The sequence below is a fragment of the Sciurus carolinensis genome, chromosome 12 (assembly GCF_902686445.1).
Source record: "Sciurus carolinensis chromosome 12, mSciCar1.2, whole genome shotgun sequence".
Taxonomy (NCBI): Eukaryota; Metazoa; Chordata; class Mammalia; order Rodentia; family Sciuridae; genus Sciurus; species Sciurus carolinensis.
In genome coordinates, this window is record NC_062224.1 from 78,797,357 (window position 1) to 78,819,934 (window position 22,578).

Genomic DNA, 22,578 nt, shown 5'->3' on the forward strand with positions numbered 1-22,578 from the left:
TAAATGTCTCTAGCAGGGTTTCCTTTCATATACTAGGGGTCTACTTCATGCTTTTCATATAAAACTTGCTGCCTAACTATTGGCGGCTTATTTTAAAACTGATATATATATATATTTTTTTCTTCTTCTCCTTCTTCCCTTTTCCAACCATGGGGGAAACAAAAGTAACATTTTTCCTATCCAAAGCCAAGTTATCTGCCCTTCTACTCACTATCTACAAGAATAAAGAAATTCCAGATCCGGGAACTAAGAAGTACAGCTTTTTCAAGAAGATGTTAAACATTTATTAGATATATTGAAAATGATATTTGCAAAACAGCCCCTGTGTTGATCTTTTTAAAGCCCTCTGTTCTCCCAGGCAGTTAGAACCGCAACCTCTGTGACTTGAGTCCTTTGTCTTTCTCCTTTGCTAGCAGAGCAATACAAGTTTTCTATTTTCCTCAAAACTTCATTACTGGATCAGAATCAGGGACAGGGACAAAACTGGCTACCCAGGTGGAACACGAAAGTGGCCCTCCCCAGACTTCTTGGGTAGGCGTGATGCTCTGAGTGTGAGCTTGTTGAGAGCCCACCAATGGAGAATAGAGAGATGGGATGAATTTGCCTCGAGTCAGACAGGAGGAGCTCTTCCTGTAAGTAAAAGGAGGGGCTGAGGAACTGTCCTAGCAGCTGCTGAAGCTCCTTTTGCTTCAGGAAAATCCTACTTTTTCTCCCTGAGCTGGTATGGTTTGCTCCACCATTTGGTCTACTTTAAGAAAAAGAAAACCAAATGCACTGAAGTAATGACACCTCAGTCATCCGGTAAGCTCTCCTGGTGTGTGTACTGAGACCTTTGATTCCACACATCTGATTTCCCCTTTTTGGGAACGTTTGGTCCCTCTTCTTGGGGATAGCTATGGCACTGCTAGTGTAGGGATCACAGTTAAGTGGGCATAGGGAATTTAGGAACTTCCCCCAATCTGTCTGTTTTAAAGCTTTCCAATCTACTGACCTTGGTTTTGTAGGAGTTCCTCTGTGTCTGTGTGTTTTTGTTATATCTGTTACTGACCCTTTTAAGACATGGTCAACACCATGTCAATTCCTGCCAGTGGTCTCTTGGGAAAGATCTTGTCTTAATGGAGCTATAAGCCTCTAACTAAGAAAAAGATGGTGTTTTACTGTAACATAGGCTGGTCAATGCATGTTTTGGAAGGTGAGGAAAGGTGACCACTGTATGGTATTTTGAATTGTTATATAACCTATCCTTTGGTCTGTCAGAGGTCAGATAAATGAAGGAAATTTTGTATGTGCAGGCATTTATGCAGTTTGAACAGCCAGGAAGTACATGATGCAATAAAAGGCACAGCCTCTAGTGTGCAAGGATAGTAGACCACCAAAAGGAAAAGTTAAGAAAGTTTTAAATCCTTTTAACCTAGTGCTGGCTGGCCAGAACTACCTCTCAGCCAACCTCTTTCTCGGGTCCATCTCCAAGCAACCGCAGATTGTCCCCACTGCAAATTGAGGATCTGTAGGCCCCCAGCTGGAGGAAAAATCATGGTGAACTGTCCAGGTTGTGGAGAAACGTTTGGCGAGTGAGACAGACTTTCTTCTGCCACAGAGGACCTGCCTACTGAAGAGAATGTGGCAGCAGTGAGTACCCTACTGTAGGCCCTGAGAGATTATGACCCAGGTATGAGGATGGTCTTCCTTTTTAAGACTCAACAATGCATCCCATTTTGCTGGTGAAATACCCATCACAGAGCTGGGCAATTCCTCTTGGGCAATGCCCCATTGACATAAATACACAGGGGGATCAGCATGATGAGCAATTGAGCAAGAGAAAAAAACAAAACAAAACAAACAGAAAACAACCCCCACACTGGGTTCTGCTTCTAGAATCCAAGGCTAAAACATAAAATACAAAAACAAAAAACAGCCTCTTCAGTCAGACTTTGTGACTCTGGGGCAAAAGGCAGGGCTGAAAGTCAAACAGCCTAGGACCTTGCTTGAAGCAGCAGGGGCTGTGGCTGCAGGGAAACAAGTAGGAGCTCCCTCAGTAGGAACCCCGTTTGGCTTTGCTTCCAGGACCTGGAGTCCCCTGAGCTATAGCCGGAGCAGCAGGCCTTAACAGGAGAGGGGGAGAACCACCTGGGTACCTCTACTCTTGCACTCTGCTCTACCACCTCGCACCATGGGGATGACTGCACTTTCCCTCCTGCCCATCAGAAGACACATCTGGGTCCAGCACTGCATTCTGCCTGCCAGGCTGAGCAAATGCCCCAGTCTCTGGGTGTACAGACACCTGCCTTTGGCCCTGATTGTTTCTTAAGAGAGAGACCCCTGAAAATTTCTGTTTGGTTAATATGACTTTCATTGGACAGAGTGTCCCAGACAGGAGGATGCTTCAGCAGGGGGAGGGGGCAGTTGACATAAACCCATCAGAGCTAGTTGATATTGCCTTTAAGGTATATAATTCCCTGTGAGGAGCAAAAACTAAAGAGAATTGTCTAAGGCAGCAGAGATCCCCAGGATAATGTCACTGTTCTGTAAAACAAATGATCTCCTAGAAATAAGGCTCAGATGACAAAAGGTAGGGCAAGGGGCTCCAGGTCATAGTGGAGATTCCTATACCAATTGCCCCACAAGAGCCCTGGGTATAACTGACATTGGGAACCCAATTGATTGACTTCTTGATCAATATTGGCACAAGTTTTTCTGTTTTAAATTCTAAATTAACCTTTTCATGCAATAGAACCCTAGAAGTGATAGGAGTGATGAATCAGACTCAGCAGCATTTGTTGCTCCAACCGCTTGAAAACGAACTGGCAGAACAAAGATTAAGACATAACTTTTTGCATATGCCAGATTGTCCAATTCCTCTCTTGGAATGAGCTTTGTTATGTAAATTAAATGCACAGATAATCTCACCCTAAAAGCAATGACACGGTTTTCAAAGTGCCGCTGGAAATGTGCCCTGGTTCCAACTTTCCCTTGCCAACTAGGGAAAGGAAACTGAGTTCTCTCTAGTGAAGGTCAATGAGAAAGTGAGTAAGGTCATTGGGGCAATGAGTCTAGTAAGGGTGGTCAATACCACCCCGAACAAGAACAAGATTTTACTCAAGGAAAAGTTAACCTGCCCCAGGAAGAAACCATACCCCCTTAGGAGAAAAAAACATTGATAGGAATCCATCCTCTTCTAGACGAATTTGTAGAACACAGATTGAATCAGTTTTGACAGCTTCCCTATAATATTTTTATTTTGCCTGTTTAGAAACTTCACATTGGTGAGTATTGTTTTGTGCAAGACTTGAGAGCTATAAATAATACTCTCCAGTATATTCACCCCATGGTATCAGATCCCTATACCTTGCTGATTGTGGTGCCAGGTAACTATAACTGGTTCATTATGTTGGACTCAAAGGATACATTCTTCTGCCTCCCACTGGAAAGGAGGTCGCAATTATCATTTGCTTTTGAGTGGCAGGAACCCCAAAACCAAAGTAACCACCCAGTATTGCTGAACTTGCCTACCTCAGGGATTTGAAAACTGTCCTCTGTTTAATGAGAGAATAGCAAAAGATCTGAAAGAGTTATGGATGGATGAAGGAATCCTTTTGCCTGATGTGGATGACATGCTTATAGAAATGCCCTTCAAAAACATTATTAATTGTGTTGAACTACCTTACCTCATGTGGATATGAGGTATCCACTAAAAAGGCTCAGATTTGTAAACAAGAAGTTACTTATCTGGAATTCCAGATTAGCCAAGGAACCCAAAGTTGAATGTCATACTAGAAATAGGCTATCTTGAGACTTAGAGAGCCCAGGGATCCCAGGCCACTATGTGGATTCCTGGGAATGGTAGGATTCTACCATATTTGGATCTCTAATTTTAGATTAATAGCTAAACCCCTGTATGAGGACTCAGTAGGAACAGAAATTGAGTCTTTGCTTGGACCCCAGAATTCCATGTTGTCTTTTAAAAGTTAAAACAGAGCCTCATAACAGCGCATGCTCTAGGCCTACCTACCAAAGGAGCTCATATGCATGAGAAACAAGGTACAGTCCTTGGAGTTCTCTTACAGGCCATGGGGGACATACGGTAACCAGCAGCCTATTTTTCAAAACACCTTGGCCATGCAAAAGAAAAAAAAAAGATGACCCCTCAGCCTTCAGACAATAGCTGCCACTTGTGATTTACTACAAGAGGCTGAGAAGTTCATCCTGGACCACCCATTACTGTGTTTGTTCCTCACCCAGTCCTGGTCCTATTAAAATAAAAGGGTATCTACTGGCTGACTGCTGAAAAGATGGGGAGATAACAGACAACCCAAATGTCCTCAAAACCATGTCCATGTTAAATCCAGCAACACTGTTGCCTGCAGATAATGATGGGCCAATACATGACTGCTCAGAGATCTTAAAGACTGATTACTCCAGCAGATTGAATTTGTTTGATCAGCCTATCAGAGCTGGGCTGGGCTGGCTGGGCTGATGGGGGCAGTTTCATGCATAATGGCCATAAGATAGATGGATATGCCATGGTCAGAGAGCAACAGGTACTGGAAGCCAAGGCTTCATTGCTGGGAATATCAGCCCAGAAAGCTTAGCTAATTGTTCTGACAAGACTGACCAAAAGAAAGAAGGTAAACATTCACACTGACTCAAAATACGTGTCCATGATACTATATTCACATGGAGCTATCTCAACAGGAGGATGAGTCCTCACTGCTGAAAACAAGGACATTAAATGTGCTATAAAAATATTGGCATTCATATACACTGTGGTCAAACCAAAGCAAGTGACAATCATGAATTAACCCAATCATTAGAAATGAATGCTTACATGACCAGGAAAAATCAGACCTCTGATAGGGTAGCCAAAAGGGCCACAAAGAGTAAACTGTTTGTCAGTGCCCTAACATTTCACCTTAAATTAGATCAATATAAATCTCTTTATACTGAGGAGGATGAGAAATGCGCCAAAGTGGAGTTTTGACTCCTGGGATAGCAGTGCCAAGTGGAGATGAAATTCCCATGGGATCAGCCTCCTGCCTGAAGCACTGGTCTGACTCTACAGGAGAGTACTCACTACGGGTGGGATTCCTTGGTAAATTTCATCAGGCCCTACTTGCAAGTGTCATGTGTCCAACAGACTATTCAGCAGGTTACTCAACAGTGTATTGTGTGCTCCAAACAATCTCAAGACTGAAAGGAACATGATATGTAGGACTACAATCTTTTGATGACTGGCAAATAGATTTTACCCAAATGCCCCACACCACAAGAAACTCCAGATAGTGGCTTATTCTGCAGATATCTTCTCAGGGTGGGTTGAGGCTTATCCCAGCGAGACAGAAAAAGTTTTGGAAAGAATTCAAGTCCTCTTGAAGGAGCTGATCCTAAGATACAGGTTCCTCTCCTTCATGCAAAGTTACAATGGACTGTCTTTCATTGCAAAAGTGACCCAACAAATGAGCAAAACAGTAGATATACAGTGGAAGTTATGCATATCCTAGAGACCCCAATCTAGGGAGAATGGAAAAGATGAATCTTGCCTTAAAGAAAATGGTGGCTAAATTCTGCCAAAGAAACCCACTTGCAGTGGGATAAGGTGTTGCCACTTGCTGTCCTCCAGATATGGGTAACTCCAGAAATAGGCTTAAATAGAACCCTCATAAAATAGTGTATGGGAGACCCTTCCTGGTACCTCAGGAGATAGGGGAAAATGACTATAACAGAAAAAAAAAAGTAGATTAAAAACAGTTTGTACAATAACTCAGTCAAATTTAACTGCAGTAAATTAGTATGTTTCTTCTAGGGACCACCAAGTTTGGAATCACCTCTCCATCCCTTCCCATAAAAGTCCATAAGAAAAAATAACAACAGGTAAAAACCTTCAATTCTAGGGACCCCCTTTGTTGTACATTATCAGCAGAAAGCAGCTTGGAGATGTCTTTGCCCATTAAGGTAGAAATTGACAGTGGGTAAAATGTAATGAGAGTCCCTTTTATCTGACAGGGGTCAACTTCGCGCTTTGAATAGAAACCTTGCCGCTCAACTACTTGTGGCTTATTTTAAAACTGACATTTTTTACCCCTTTCCTTTTCTCCTTCTTCCCCTCTGCAGGTATGAGGGAAACAAGATCAGCATTTCTTCTGTCCTATGCTGAGTTATCTGCCCCTCCAATCACTGTCTGTAAGAATAAAGAAACTCTGGACATGGACATTGGAACTAGAGCTCCTTCAGGAATATAAGGTAAACATCAATTAGATATACTGATAATGATCCTTGGAAAACAGCCCTTGTCTTGCCCTCTTTAAAACCCTCTGTTCTCCCTGGCAGTTAGAACGGCAGTCTATGTGACTTGAGTCTGTTGCCTTTCTCCTTTGCTAGCAGAGCAATACAACTTTTTCCTTTTTCTCGAAATCTTGTCCTCCTTTTTGGATCAGCAACAGGGATGAAGCCCAAGCTTTTGGTATCATGTCTACTACATGCCAGGTGCTGTTGTAGGCACTGAGGATATAATGGTAAACAAAAAACAGAATTTTATTGCTGTCAAGGGGACAGGGCCCTCGTTCCATCTTACAAGTAAACAAAGAAGTTCAAATTAGAACTACTAAATATCTTTTTCTTTTTCCTACAGAATTGTCAATTCTGAAAACTTAGTTAATTCTGCAAAGTAGGTGTGAGATGAAGACTTATTTGGAATGGGAAAGGGAAATGATTCTTAAATTCATTTAAATTGATTTTTACTTTTGTATATTTTGAAAAAGTCTAGGTCTTTATTTTTCTTTCTTCCTTTCTTTCATTTATTTGATATTTATTTAGAGATAGGGTCTCATTATGTTTTACATTGCCAAGCTAGTTTTGAATTCCTATGCTCAAGTGATCCTCCCACGTCAACCTCCTGAATAGCTGGAATTAGAGATGCACGCCACCATACCTGGCTCTTATTTGTCATTTTATCTGAAATTATTTGGTGATATGTACCAATAGCCTTAAAAATGTTCCCATCATTGTACTCAGTCTAGAGGTAAGAATCTGTCAAGGAAATAGTCATCAACTTAGTCACCAATTCAGATATAAGAACATTTGTTGTGGGATTTTTACAATGTGAAAACATTGAAAGTATCTTCAGTGTGGTTACTAATGAGAAAATAATTGACTGTAGCTATATCTGTATATATAACTTATATATAATATAATTATATTTATACATAATACATATAATTTACAATAGCTATATGTTTATATATTTGGAAGGAAATTCTGCAAAATATTAGCATGATTATATCTAGACTACAGGAACATGAATAATTTCTGTTTTCAGTTTTATACTATTTTTTTGTTTTCTAAATATTTATTGTGTGTGTGTGTGTATGAAACTTTTATGTCATAGAAACTTCTTTAAAAATTGTTGGAGGAATTGCTCTTTCCATTACTTTTGCCTTCTATTATAATCTTTTATGAAAAATATGTTATTTGCTTTCTTTTGAATATAATCTTATCCATATAGTATACTGATCTTTTTTTTTTTTCTTGTTAAGAAATTTGAGAGCTAAATTTGAAACTTAAATATAGTATCTGTGTTGAGTCTAATTTGGGCACATTTATGTTCTTCTTAAGATTTGTTTTTCTATTTATATATTTCCAAATAGAATGCATTTGTTATAGGCCTATTCAAACCCCTACTGAGGAAACATAAAGACATGAATAATGATAGAAATTTGATATTTTCATCTAGATGTACACATGAATGAAACCTGTGGTCTAGTCATTAAGTAGCTTTGACTATTTAAGTTCCACCCCAGCTTTTTAGGGGAACTTGAAGTAATACTTGTTATGGATAGCATTATATTGTTTTCAACCTGTGCTAAATTGTTGCTTCTTCTTCAAAAAGTGTCATGTCTCCCCACACTACCCTGATTTCAATACTTCTCCATTACTTTTTTCTTTTTCTTTTGTACTGGGGGTTGAACCCAGGGGTGCTCTACCACTATGCCACATCCTCAAATTTTATTTTGACACAAAGTCTTGCTAGGTTGCCCAGGCTGGCCTTGAATTTGAGATCCTCCCGCCTCAGCCTCTGGAGTCACTGGGATTATAGGCATGTGTCACTGTGCCTGGCTTCTATCCCCTTCTGTTTGGGCAGATACAACATAGAGTTTTTAGATAAATCCAGCAAGTTCTGTCTTGATCCTTCAGGTTTTGCCCAAATACAATCTCTAAAATTTAGGCAACAATGACTCCTGGAATTTTTATGCCCATGCTGTTGATCTCTTTGGTATTCTTCCAGGTCCTGTCGATGACACATCCATAAACAGACCACTCCTCTGTATTTTGCTCTGGCTCTCTTCACATGCCTAAACACTTCCGCTTATCTTGGAAATAGTGTTCCCTGAAAATTACTTCTGAGGTAATTGGATTTAAGGATAAAGATGCATATTTTCTTAGAATAATCAGTACAAATTTGAGGACGGATAGATTACTGCTTTCCACTCTAGTTCCAAGGCCTTTCACATCTTTTCAGGACCTCCACCATATCCATACCCTGAGGAACTGGCCGGTGTTTCAGGAAGGAGTGGGTGCCAGAGCTGCAGACAATATTAACATCTGTATATTCCTGTCTTTATGTAAAACAACATTATGGCTATTCCAAATCCTGTTAGTTGATATGTGTATTTGAGAAACATGTTTTTTTTTTTTTTTTTCCTTTTTATGTCAAATTCTTGAAATAGGTTTGGACCACACAGGCAGTCCTCGACTGACAAATAGATTAAGGTCCAACAAGTGACTTCATTCCTTAGTTTAGTTTTGCCACTAAAGCATTGTCTTATGAAGTATTTGCCCCTGACTAGTATACTGAAATACTGTACATTTACATTTTAAAAATAGTATATAACAATGATGCAAAAGAGTAAACCAGAAAAGGAATATATTTGAATAAAACTCTTTCTATATATATTTATTTAAACTATATATTCATATAATTAATTAATTTAATCAACAATCTAATTGCTTTATAAACATATTCGTTAATATATTGATAAATAAATATACAGAAATCAAAAATATATTTATACCTTAAATATATATACATATATATATTTAAAAGTTGATCTTCTGGAAGATTGGGAGAAAACTTAATAGGTAACTGTAGGTTATAGTTTTACAGCTTCCAAAGAGAGGACTGAGCATTCAGGGGTTATTGACAAGTTTCTTTATTCCTTTCAGAGTATTTTCAGTTTTGAGATTTAAGAAACCCAGTCTTTTATTATGTCTAGTTTCATTTCAAAATATGCCTTTCATTTTCCTTAACACAGAAGAGCCATTATCCCTACGCTTATGCTTGCCCAGTATGCTTAGCATTTGTGTTATTGCTGTTAGTAGTATTGGGATCACTGGGAAATTAAAAGAGAGAGAGAGAGAAATAGAGAGGAAGTAGAATTTCTAAAGGTAATTTATCAAAATGTAATAAAGACAAAGAGGAAATGTTTAAACGGCTCTGGTGAGTCCTGAGAAAGATTTGATGTGAGGTGTGAGTTAAATAGATTTTGAGAGGAGAAAGGAGTGGAGCGATGATGGGGTTTGTCCAGGACTGTTTGAGGGGGAAAGAGGAGGTGTGGAGCAGCAGCATTAGATGATCAGTTCCAACAGTCACCTATGTAACCGGTAGGATGCACCATTGTTATGGGGTTCACAAAACCAAGGGGCTCAAAAATGGAATCAGCTTCACCTTCTAGAATTAAACCTAAGACAACCATTTTGATTAATGACAGATAAACTTTTGCCAGATGTTTCCAAATATTCTCTGCCCAGTCCAGTGATTTTTAAAAAAGTCAAATTCAAGAATTATGTCGATTCCAGTTTGTTTAACAAATACTATCTGGCATTCTCTTTCCATTCTTTCTCCTGTTGCTCTTTCACACTGCCTGTATCCTCTGCCTGATGGAAGGGGTTTTGTTTTTGTGATGGACCTTGAATGTGAGAGACAGTGTGGGTCTGGGTGTGCATGTGTGTGTGTCCACAAGCATGTTTTTGTATGTGGTACATGTGTCAGGTCACCTGAAGGGCATGTTTTCTTCTACACTTAGTGTTTCTTGGCATGAGTGACACAGGAGAAATCATTAGTTGTTTAGCAATATCAATGCCTCATATAGAAATAGAACCCTTGAATTTTAGCTGGACACATGAATAAAGATCACAATTGTAGGCAGCTATGGCAGAAGAGAAGAGTACAATTTTCAGACTGTATCCTTCTTTCTTCATATTTCTTTTGCTAGAATTCAGATATAACAGCAGACCATCTTGAACATGCAGATGAAAATGGCACCATAGGGATGGCGATTCTAAGACAGAAGGGTTCTTATACAGCTTTATGGGGTGACACTACCATATCAGCCCTGGACTGCCTAACTTAGGCTGTTTCATGGGAGAAAAAAAAATAGATTTGCTTAGGGCATTGTAAAATGGATATTTGTTAAAGTAGCTAAGCTTATGTCCAAACTAGCACGTGGTGGAAGGAGGAGAGACTAGTAAATGTAACTGGATGTTACATATACAAGAAAGTTGATCAGTAGGTGCCAAACAAAGGTGTTACTTTGGGATGAATGTATGCCATAGATTCCCAGAAGCATCAATACTGTTTAATGCTAAAGTAGCATCTGAGTCTTTAAAAGAACACATTAAAAGTACTTACATGTACTGCAATACCTGGAAAGGTACTGGGAACAAAAATAGTTACTTGTCACTGTAATTCCTTAACAACGTGTTCCCCCAGAGGAAATGATTAAAATTCTATCTCAATACTTCTATTTTTTGTGGTACTGGGGATTGACCCAGGGCACTTTACCACTGAACAACATCCTCAGCTCTTTTCATTTTCTAATTTGAGACATGGTCTCTCTACGTTACCCAGTCAGCCTCCAATTTGGATCTTTCAGCCTCAACCTCCTGAATTGCTGGGATTACCGGCATGTACTACCATGCCCTGCTTCCATCCCAATACTCTTTCACTGACCTTAGGACCACGCTGATGTTTAGTATCTCATGTTTGTGGAATTCAGATTTTAAGGGGGAGGATTAATGAATATGTTTACTGACTGTTTAGAATACATCATAGAACACAGAATACTCATCAGTTAGGAAGAGAAAGCAATGTGTCTGTACTTTGTAAGTTCACAGATGTGCTTCATAACAAAAAGGCAGAACTCTTGGCTATACAGACAATAGGCACAAGGGAATAGTAATCCAACTAAATTTTTACCCCCTCCACCAAATCCATGGCAATTACCACATGTCATTCTGTAGGTGTACAAGATATGTGAAAACAGAGGTTATCAGAATTTCATTGTGCCCTTGAACTTCTACAGTAATTCATATTTCTTCTGAGCACATTCAGATAGTGCACGCATTATAAAGTTTAAATTCTCCAACCAAAGATGAAACACATCCTTTGCCTAGAGTGAACGTATTGTTTAATCAACTAAAATCATTAAAGCCACCTACACGATAACCGATGTGAGGGTTTTGGCCAATGCCCTGGGATGCATTGGGGATGTGCCCAGCACCCTCCCACTCAGTATGCATCTGGAAACTCTCCCTTCCTTTCAGCCCAGAGAGAGTCTGTGACTGGGGAGGGGTGGGGAGTCTGTGTTGGCTGGGAAGCACAGGGATGCATATCAATCACTCTGTTTGGCGGGTAGCACAGACACACTGGCCCTTTATCCAATCACTATGCAGCCTTTCCTGGACCAGAAAGGGGAACTCTTTACAACAGAGATGATGTTATTATTTTCAGTAAGAATGGACATTTGTGAAGTACTTCACAGTTTACAGAGTCTTCTAGGTCATTTGTTTTTATGTTGCCAGGAACTACATTAAAGATGGCTGGATTTGATCCTGGTGTTTGGACCTTCCAACCACATCCCTCTAACTGACAAATCAACAACAGTGTGTACAACTTCTCTTTTGAGTCCATGATGAAATGCACCTAGGAATCTCTCAGCCCAGAAACTCTGGCTTTTTACTGGTGATGACTTCTGATACTGTCACCCTCCAAAGCACCAAGGGTCCTTTCTCAATCCCAAAGAGATGTGTTCATGAACATTTCTCTATATGTTTCCTCCCTACTTGGTTGTTTGAATTGGACTTTTAATGTAACAAGTTGAGATTTTTGGAGAATGTCCCTAATATAGGCATGTTGTGCTTATTGTTTTATAAATAGTTGTTATTGTTGTTTTTATTCATTTCCTTTTGCCCTAGCTAACCTACTTATTGTATGATGTGAAAGTATTTCATGTCTTCCTTTGCATCAACAAATTTTACCATCCTATGACTCTTGGTCATAGAGGAAGCAAAGTCGTTTTTGTGCATTGTGACTAGATCTCTCCACTAGAGAGACCAGGAGAGGCTGTACCTTCAGCAGCTTATTGATGTCCCTTTGATCTTCCATTTTTAGATCACAAACCACCAGGTTTCCCATGGGCACCCTGACTTACCACCTTTGCTGTTACTTTCAGGAATTTTGTAACCCACTGCTTTGACCAATCCTCATTTCTTATGGCCCACTAGTTCTTAGCAGTTTCCCTTTTACTCGGTTTGCATGCCTCTCATTGAGTTTACACGCCCAAGTCCTGCCTGTCCATGCATATTTGTTAATAAGCTTTTGCCTAATATCGCTATGAGCATTTCGACTTCAAGTTTATACTGTGTTACTTGTCTGCATGGAAAATGATAAAACTCCTGTTCATTACAGCCTAGCACAATCCCTGGGTCTGTTTTTTTGTTTTGGCTCCTACCTTCCACACTTGTCCCTGCCCCACTCACCAGCCACTGAGGAGATGACAGCAATGCTTCCATTGCTCTGCTTCAGCATGGGCAAGGCAGCCACACTCAGGACCACATAGCTCAGGAAGTTGACCTCCATGTTTTTGCGCACCAAATTGATATCATTATGAAAAAAAACCAAAGAAGAGTTGATGATGTGGTTGAGAATGAGCATGTCTAGTCCACCTGCAAGAGATGGCTGTGTTGAGAGAAACCACTTGGGGTTGATACCTTCCCTTTCCCTTGCGAAAACTCTCTGATGAACTTTAGGGCAAGGTTCAGAGGAAGAAAGAGGAGAAAACAGCCTCACCCATGAGCTTTCCTGCTTTGGTAACAAATTGCTCTGCAAAGGTCATGTTTTCCATGGTGCCCGCAATGTAGTTTGCTGAGGCTGCTCCAAGATCTAGGCAGTGGGACACCACCTGCAGAGAGACAGCAGAAATGGTATCAGTCTTGGCTGTAGACTTTTAGGTACAGTCTTTGAAGTAATTAGGGCTTAAATGAGAGGCTGTTTATAGCCCTGTTTAGAAATGGGATGTGTGTGTATGTGCTCCTAAATAGACTCATGATTATTGTCCTCTGAAATAGCTTTTGGAACACAGTGGGGCTTAAATTGTTAAATTATCACTGTGATGGGGTTTAAATTCTTTATATATGCTCATGGGGTCTGTGACTAGATCTTTCTGAATGCATGGTAGCTAGGGATGCTGGTTTCTATATGGGTGGCTCTAGGCTTGTGAATGTTAGTATATGTTTAGGTTTGTGAATCTAAGAGAGGGCATGTGCCTGAGCGTCTGCATGAGGTATAAGGATATGTCTTCCTGAACAGATATGGGAATTTCAGTATCTAATTATATATTTTTATATCTATGGTTTCATGGGTAAATGTGTGTGAATAGGTGTGACTGTGAACATGTACAACTCAAGAACTTTATGACTGATTATACAGTATGTGTGTGTATGTGTGTGTGTGTAGAAATGCATATTTTTATATTCTTATGGGTGTTTGAATTTGTATATGAGAGTGCAAAATTGGAAAAAAGAGAGAGGAAGAGAAAGAGAGAGAAGACATGCTGGATTTTATGTACATATGTGAGCACACAGAAGAACCTATCTGGATGTGTAAGAGTATATGTATGTGGGCAAAGAACCCTCACCTTCTGTAGAGCTTCTTCTGACCTTGCTGTCACCACCACATGGGCTCCCATCTTTGCCAGATGATAAGCCATTTCTCTGCCGATCCCTTTGCTGGCCCCTGTGACAATCACTTTCTTTCCTTGGAGCATCTCTGGAGAACCCCAAAAGGAGATGAGGACCACATCTAACTTGGCAGTCACATTCCTACTCCCACTAAGGATGTGAGCAGGCTTATTTCAAATTCCAAATTTAAAGGTGATGAGTCCAGATCAGTTTGTATCAAACTGTGTAAATCACTGAGGGAATGGTTCCAGTTGTTCATAAACATGTTCGGAAGTGGGTTTGGCCTGGATGTTCAAAACAGAGCCTGTCTGCTGTCATGCCTAAAAGCCTCCATGTACAGAGATCATGAGGACAGGCCAGCAAGGTCATGATTCACCTAAAACACTGAAGTTCCAGACATTGCTGGGCTAATTTGATTTTGCTCAGTTGAAAGAAAATTTAAAAAGTCATTCAAACACATGTTCATAGAGATTCCAGGACTTTCCCTTACTTCTACTTAGTCATCAACAACACAGTCCTTTTTTACCCTCCAATTATCAGTCTGTCCATTGAGCCCAATTATCTGACTGAGCTGTGAATTTGGGTATTACCTTCCTTTTTTGTAGAAGGGTTGAAATTGCTTTCCATTAAGGGTGCCAAGTAAAGCATGATCTATTTGGCAAGCTTTTGGCTACATGGTTGCCGGTCCTCGCACCCCTTCTGCCTACAGCCTGTGGCTAGAGGACACAGAGATGCAATCCTACTTCAGGGTTCCTTCTTCTTCAGCAGCTTTAGGGATCAAGAATATATCTGGATCCTTAGGAATATACTAACATCCCTGTGTTTCTAAACTATTCCTCTCAAATGAGACACATTGGTACTTACCTGGTCTGAATTCCTCATTTGCAGAATAGTAGTAGTAGGCCAAGAAGAGCACCAGGATGGGGAGGAGATATTTTGTCATAAAAGCCATCAGACAAGGACCTGGCCCCAGGGAGCCCTGTAGGACACACAGAGAGAACCTACAGAGCTTTCTACAACGTCCTAGGCAGGCAGCAGCCTCTGAATTGTGACATCAGGGACGGGGGAGGCTGGAGTAGTCTCAGGCAGTGCTAGCCAATTTCCCTGTCAGAGCAGCGATTGGCTTTGGGTGGGATCCCATTCGTCCCTGGCAGCCTGCGTGGTGGATTTCATAATGGACAATGTTTACTCCATTTCATTGAGCAAGAGGAGACTTCCAGATGGCCAAGCTCATGACTGTACAGGACTGGATTCCTGAGCATCCCTACCCCGAGCCCATCTTCCTCTTAACACTATTTATGCCAGGGATCAATGGCTTTTCAAAAGTGGTTTGTCAAAGGCAGGATGGGGGGAGAGTGTGTGTGTGTGTGTGTGTGTGAGAGAGAGAGAGAGAGAGAGAGAGAGAGAGAGAGAGAGAGAGAGAGAGAGAGGTGCATGCGGGGCTTCTGGAGAAATGTGAGTAATAGCAAAGAGAGTCAAATTCAAGCCAAATCTCACCCTCAACCCCACCCCCCAGTCGGAAGCAATTAAAAATAACAGCACAAAACAGCAAAATAAGCTCAAGAAAAAATGCGCACATCTTGGGAGAAAAAAATAAATAAAAGCAAACAAGTCCTATAAGCCCCACACTCAAGTTCAATGAAAAAGTATTACAACATCAAAGGGAAATTGCAATGCAGCCAGAAAGCCAGATGGCGGGAAATCCAAGACCAGTTCAAGACTCTCGGGCAAGTGCAACAGAACATACACTTATTACTTTAACAGAAAATGAAGAAGAAATAATGATCTCAAAAAAAAAAAAAAAGGCACTAAGTTATTGAAATGAGTCGTGTAAATGCTATAGAGAAATGAGAAACATGGAGAGTACGCTAGTAAGAACAAACCCAGGGCAGGAGGAAAAGACCTAGCACACTTGAAGAAAAGCTAGTGTGGGATGCGCACCAATGTAGTAAAAATAAAAAGACCAGCGGGAGCAAAACCCTAGCAATTTAGAATTTGTTATCAGGTAAGTATAGAAATAACCACCTTGGCATATCTGTAACAAGATTTCACTGAGATGTAATCCTCAGAGAAAGGATTGAAGATGTGTCATTGCTAAGTTTTTCAACTTAAAATCAACCAACCAAATCATGAAAATTACCCCATCACAAAGCAAATCCTACATTCTGCAAATTACCAATAGATCAGGGAAACAAATTTCAGTGAAATACTAAGAATGAGCATCAGTTTTTAGGTGGAGAGATAGGGTTTAGAGATGGGGGGAGGCTGGAATTTATACAAGTTTAGGAGAAATTGAGTTATGACCCTAAATACAGTATCTGGAAATATTTAGTGAATTTTCACTTCAGAGTAAGAGAAAATAATTTAAGACCCAGAGGAGATGAAACAATTTGTCAACAAAGGCCCACAGCTGTGAAGTTCACTTCCAGAAAACAATGGCGATTTGAGAACAGTGGAGAGCTAGATAGAGCTCAAGGTTCATGGAGGACAAAAATAGAAAACAGATACAATTCAAGTGAAAATTAGATTACATACTGTCAGAACTGCCAGATATATTTGCATAATTTTATAAAGGACTTTATGCTACCAACAGATATTACAGATCAGACTCCATTTTCATCCTTAGAATTTATTTCCTTAATCCTATGCTATTAATAGTAAATGTCAGGAAACAATGAAGAGTTGCTTTAAAATACAAATGATGCTGAAATGATAGAAAGATGGGCAGAGTAGAGAAGCTTATTGTCTGATGAAAAAGAAATAAAGAATTGTAAAGTCCACTGCAGAAAACATAAATTTAAAGAAAACAAAACTAATGAGTGAGATTAAACTGCAGAACATAAAGGAAATGCACTAATGATGGCTGATTGTTGGCTCAACTAATTGAAGCCCAACATTGTGTAGCCTCAAAAGATCCGAAGACAAAAGAGATGAATAATTAGATGACCTAGCAATCATCTTGCAATAAAAATAGGAAAAACATCCAATAAATTGATTTTTCATGGAACCAGATGAAATAATTGTTGTATAAAATACATTGATGAGAAACAAGTACACAGTAATGGTAGTGTTTTAGTCAGCTTTTCCACTGCTGTGACTAAAAGACCCGACAAGAACCATTTTAGAGGAGGAAAAGTTTACTTGGAGGCTCATGGTTTCAGAGGACTCAGTTTCTAGTTGCTTGGCTCCATTCCTTGGGGCTGAAGGTGAGGCAGAACAACATGGCAGAAGAGTGTGGCAGAAGAAAATGGTTCATGTGATGATCAGGAAGCAGAGAGACTTCACTCAACAGATACAAATTATGTACCCCAAAGGTACGCCCCCAATGCCCACCTCCCTTCAAACTTATCCAGAACCTCAAAGAACTTTTTCATGTATGTTTTACCTGTTGATACTGATACTGATACATTAGAAATTAAGACTGAAGATCTATTTTTTCAACTCAAGAATACACAAGCAAATCTCCCATTAGCAGTTAGACATTATGGTACATCCTGTAGCCTCCAGAAAGGTCAAATGATGTCTTAGTATGATTATAAAAATAATTTCAATCTTTAAAATTCTTAAGAGGGTCTTGGGACTCTTGGGGTCTGCACATTATATAATAAATATCAAATCTACTGCATGTGCACATTTACACGGTTGGTTTTCTCATTAACTTGTAATCTCCTGGAGGACATGAATTATGTCTTTTTCATCTTTGCTTCTCTCCAGTCCCTCCAGTCTTGTTCCAAAATAGGCATTCAATCAACTTTTTCTTGTTTTTGTTTAGTTTCTGAGATGCTATAGCAATAAGAAAATTGCCATCTTCCTGGAGCCTGGTTTAATCCAGGAAAATCCCTGGGATTCAGCATTCTGATCAGAATGGATCAAACCCATTCCTACGTCCTCGTCTGGGGGTTTTCACCAAATTAAAACCAAACAACAATAAAAGTAAAGACAAAAGAAAATATGAATGTTTCCCCTACACTTGTTTTGAGTCACATTTTCCTGATTGACAAAGTTCCTTTTCCTGCCACAGCAAGGAAGTTAGCCGTTGGTTCAGCTCCTCCTGGAGGAGCTACATTCTACAGCAGGCTTCCAGAGTGTGTCTTAAAACCGGAAGTTTGCAAATACCCATGCAGAGTGGATTCTTCCAGCTGGAGGGGCAAGTCAGAGCCTGGTCAGAAACTCGATAGATTTGATCATTCCCGTCTGAATAAATGGGGTGAAGAACTAGCATGGAGGTGAGAAGAGTGTAGGGGGTAAAGAAACTCTGAGGGATGGGTGAGATCTGGAAGGACAGATAAGAGATGTAAGAATGTGAGGAGGAGCAACTGGGGGGTGGATTTCCATGCATGTGGCATAAAATGTAGATCATGAAAGGAACACCTGTCATTTCTGAGGCAGCAGCTCTAGTGCTTTTCATAATTATTTAGTCACTCCGTTTGGAAAGTGGCCTTTTACTTTTGAAAACCAATCCTGCTGGAAGCACAGGGGGTGACCTTGGGGCAAAAGGTGGGTGTTCAGAGGTTCTGCCTTCCTCAGGCAGAATGACACCCACTCCTTGAAACAGGGAAGGATCCTAGCGTTGTGTTCAAATGCGTTTTTTCATCCCGCCCACCCCCCACTCCAGTGTTCCTCAGATCTGATTTTAGGAACTCAAACCTGTGCCACAGCTGCCAAAATCTGTTCCCCAAGTCAGAAAAAAAAAAAAAATCATTGTATATAATTTTATCCAATAACAGACTTTCTCCTTCTCCCCTTCCTTCTTGTTTTCTCTCTTCCTGCATATCTCATGAAGGAAGAAGTTCTAATTTGGCAACACTTATCCTCAACTCTATTCCCAATGGGCAGATTTACTCATATTTTACACTGATTGGATTGTCAGGTCTGGGAAAATTGGATACAATGCCCCATGTGTGCTGTCCTGTCCCTGCCGGTATGTATGGCCTGTGGTAGTGGCACTGGTGTGTCAGATACCTGGAATTTATTTGCCTGGGAGAATCACTGGCCTCTTGGGAAAGGAGGGACCCTCCTGTACTTACAAATTTGGTCTGATCCCTGTTCCTAGTGTGGTGGGGGCCGAGATGATGCTAAATTGGTTGCCCTTGTGGTTCTTCAAGCTTGGGCCTGACTCCCAAGGACTCGCATCTAAGCACAGAGGAGAGAGGAGCCCACTGAAAAAGTGATTCCTTGGAAGGATATGGGATATCCAGTTAAATGCATTTCAGATAAATGTTGAACACTTTCAAAAGAATATCTCTGTACCTATCTATCTCAACTTTTGAAAGAGAGATATTAAAATATTTATCTAAAATACAGATTTAACTAGATGCCTTGTTTTACTTGGCAACCTTAGATGTGACATTGGGTTTTGCCTGAGGAACTCTGTCCCAGGTGTGGATGAAATACCCTGGAGCATGGCTACTCATAGCCCGCTCTCCCACCTTCACCATGGCAGACGTAGACGGCCCCCCAAAGGGTCTTAAGTAGGAAAAGAAGAAAAGAGTCCATAGCACGTGGCAACTGAGTGGAAGATTCGCCTACTAGCATTGTTTAGTTAGGTATTTACCAGGGGTCAGACACTATGAATGAAGAAGCAAGTTAAATTCTCTCTAGACCTTAGTGGACAATGGGCATTGGTGGAAGTCTATGCTGAGGGTGTAAAACAGGAAATAACCCATCCCATGTGTGGGATGGGCAAGTAGGAAAGGCCTCCTAGAAGAAATTAACCTTGATCCATATTGAAATCTGAGCAGGAATGCTCCAGGCAAATGAGGAAGGTAAAAGTGAGAACTGAGCTGGCTTCCAGGAATGTGTGGGGAGAGAGGAGGGTTGATTTGAGAACATCCCATGCACAGGAAGCAGTGTAAGCCAATAGAAGGAGGTGTGAAGGAGAACGGCATGTTTGGGAAACTGCAAATAGCTCCATATGACTGTATCACTGGATTTTGGGGGGTGGGGTTACACAGTGAGACATAAACCTGGAGAAGTCATCAGAGAGCAGATATTTGAGGGTCCTAAGTAGCTATTACTGGAGTTTGTATTTCTGGCCATTTATTCCAGTTGTGAAGACTCCCAACTCTGGGCCCTCTGCATCCCCATCCAGAACTCTGCTTGTCCACTGGCCCTTTGTAGTTGCTCTTTGCTTTATGCAGAAAATTATGGCTATTCTGCACTCTGTGGCTCACCCATTCAGCCCTCTCCCTCCATCTTCCCTCTTCCCTGCTTTACCATCTAGGTGTGGGCTTGTCCTTGAGGGTTTATAGCCCCTCTGGAGCTATGCCCCAAAATCTCACCAGCTTCCCATACCCACCAGGTCTTTCCACCATGCCTTTCTTTCTTTAGCTCTGTGTACATTTACCTGACTTCTTAGTATCCCTGTCCCCAAACATCCCTTCCCTTGGTCTCTGTCAATTTATTTTCACTGGGTTTTCTTCCTACTTCTCTGATTGCTTATCGTTTTTTTTTTTTTTAATAGACTGCTGTTCCTTTTTAGATTCCTTGAAAATTGGAGTTGGCCTTGATTCTGTTTTGTTTTCCCTTTTCTTTTTTTTAATTTTTAAAAATTAGTTATCATGACAGTAGAATGCATTTTGACACATCGTACATAGGTAGAGTATAACTTCTCATTCTTCTGGTTGTACATGATATAGAATCATACTGGTTGTGTAATCATATATGCTTATAGGGTAATAATGTCTGATTCATTCTACTATCCTTCCTACCTCCATAGCTCCTCCCCTCCCTACACTCCCCTCTGTCTAATCCAAAGGACCTCTATTCTTCCCTAGGTCTCCTCCCTTATTGTGAGTTAGCATCCACATATCCGAGAAAGCAGTCAGGCTTTGGATTTTGGTGATTGACTTATTTTGCTTAGCATGATATTCTCCAGTTCCATCCATTTACCTGAAAACACCATAATTTTGATTTTCTTTAAGGCTGAGTAATATTCCATTGTGTATATATACCACAGTTTCTTTATCCATTCATCTGTTGAAGGGCACCTAGGCTGGTTCCATAGTTTAACTATTGTGAGTTGAACTGCTATGAACATGGATGTGGCTGCATCACTGTAGTATGCTGATTTTAAGTCCTTTGGGTATTAACCGAAGAGGGGGATAACTGGGTCAAATGGTGGTTCCATTCCAAGTTCTCTGAGGAATCTCCACACTGCTTTCCAGAGTGGTTGTACCAATTTGCAGCTCCACCAGCAATGTATGAGTGATTCTATCCTCATTTTTCCTTCTCTTTCTCCCCTGATTAATCTTCCTTACTCACATAGTTTTGATTACTGTGTGTACACTGATAAGCCCTAAGTCCCCCTCTTATGCAGCAGTATTTTATCCTAGCTTCAGGTAGTATAATCACCTGTCTGCTCAATTTCTAAACACCTAACTCAACAGACCAAAACCAACCTTATTATTTTAATAGCTTTATTAAAGTATGATTTGTATACCATAAAATAATCTCATTTAAACATACTCTTCAATGACTTTTCATTAATTTGTAGACTTGGGAAACTCATCATGATCCAATTTTAGAACATTTCTCTCACCCAAAAAAGATTGCTTGTGCCCATTTATATTCATTCCCTATTTTCATCCCCAGTCCTAGTCAATCAATCATTCACTTTTGTCTCTATAGCCTTCCTTTTCTGGACATTTCATAGTAGTGGAGCCTTATGCTCTGTGATCTTTTGCATTTGACTTCTTTCACTTATCATGGTAGTTTGAGGTTCATCCATATTGTGGCACGGGTCAGTACTTTGTTTCTTTTTTATCGCCTAAGTACATACCATTGGATGGAGATAATGCTTTTATTTATGCATTATTCACCAGTTCACAGCTATTTGGAATTTTCCACTTCCTGTTTATTACGAATAGTGCTGCTGTGAACATTGGTGTGAGAATTTCTGTGTGGACATTTGTTTTTATTTCTCTGGAGTCTATACCCAGGAGTGGCATTACTGGGTTGAATAGTAAATTTGTGTTTAACTTTTTAGGACCTTCCAAGCAGTTCTCTAATCACTTTGTTATTTTTACTCACCATCTCCTAGGGATATATGTTATAATCAACAGCTTCACTATCTATTCAACTGATAATCTAGGAACCTTAGAAGTCCTTCTTTGCACCTTCCTCTACAAATCCCCACATTCCATTAAGCACCAAATCTCACAAATTTTACCTCCTAAGCATCTCTAGGACCATCTCCACATAGTCATTGTGACTATCCTAACTCAGTTGGTCACTATTTTCTGTTTTTGTAAGCTTTTCATTCATCTCTCTATCTTACCTTCTCCAAATCATTTTTGAAAAGTTATGAAATATTTGATATGCACTAAAGAACATATGAAAACATAAGTAATTTATGAAGCGTAAGAATATAATGGAGGGCTGGGGTTGTGGTTCGGTGGTAGGGGGCCCATCTTGCAAGTGCGAGGTTTTGGGTTCAATCGTCAGTACCACAATAAAAAAAAAAAAAAAAAAAAAAGAAGGTGTTGTGTCTATCTACAACTAACTAACTAACTAACTAACTAACTAAATACAGTGGAAGACTGTGGGCCCACCATCCAACTTAAGACA

The 22,578-nt window shown here is 40.2% G+C and overlaps 2 protein-coding genes across 6 annotated transcripts in view; one reads left to right on the forward strand and one right to left on the reverse strand.

The window, feature by feature from the left end:
- The window catches only part of C12H1orf74 (chromosome 12 C1orf74 homolog), a 123,611-nt gene that overhangs the window by 72,924 nt on the left and 28,109 nt on the right, over window positions 1-22,578 (forward strand). For all 4 annotated transcript variants that reach the window (XR_007104415.1, XR_007104413.1, XR_007104414.1 and 1 more), the window contains exon 3: window positions 6,109-6,237. The gene's annotated coding sequence lies outside the window, so the exon portion shown is untranslated. The remainder of the gene's footprint in view (window positions 1-6,108; window positions 6,238-22,578) is intronic.
- Window positions 1-22,578, reverse strand: part of Hsd11b1 (hydroxysteroid 11-beta dehydrogenase 1) — a 55,111-nt gene that overhangs the window by 24,789 nt on the left and 7,744 nt on the right. The window contains exons 2-5 of one of the 2 annotated variants that reach the window (XM_047521133.1): window positions 14,875-14,989; window positions 13,968-14,098; window positions 13,121-13,232; window positions 12,811-12,996 (exon numbers count right to left, since the gene is read on the reverse strand). In XM_047521133.1, the coding sequence (XP_047377089.1) occupies window positions 12,811-12,996; window positions 13,121-13,232; window positions 13,968-14,098; window positions 14,875-14,962 (517 nt within the window). In that variant the 5' untranslated portion in view covers window positions 14,963-14,989. Of the gene's footprint in view, window positions 1-12,810; window positions 12,997-13,120; window positions 13,233-13,967; window positions 14,099-14,874; window positions 15,067-22,578 lie in introns of those variants that run through there. The other variant, XM_047521132.1, reaches the window with a different exon arrangement.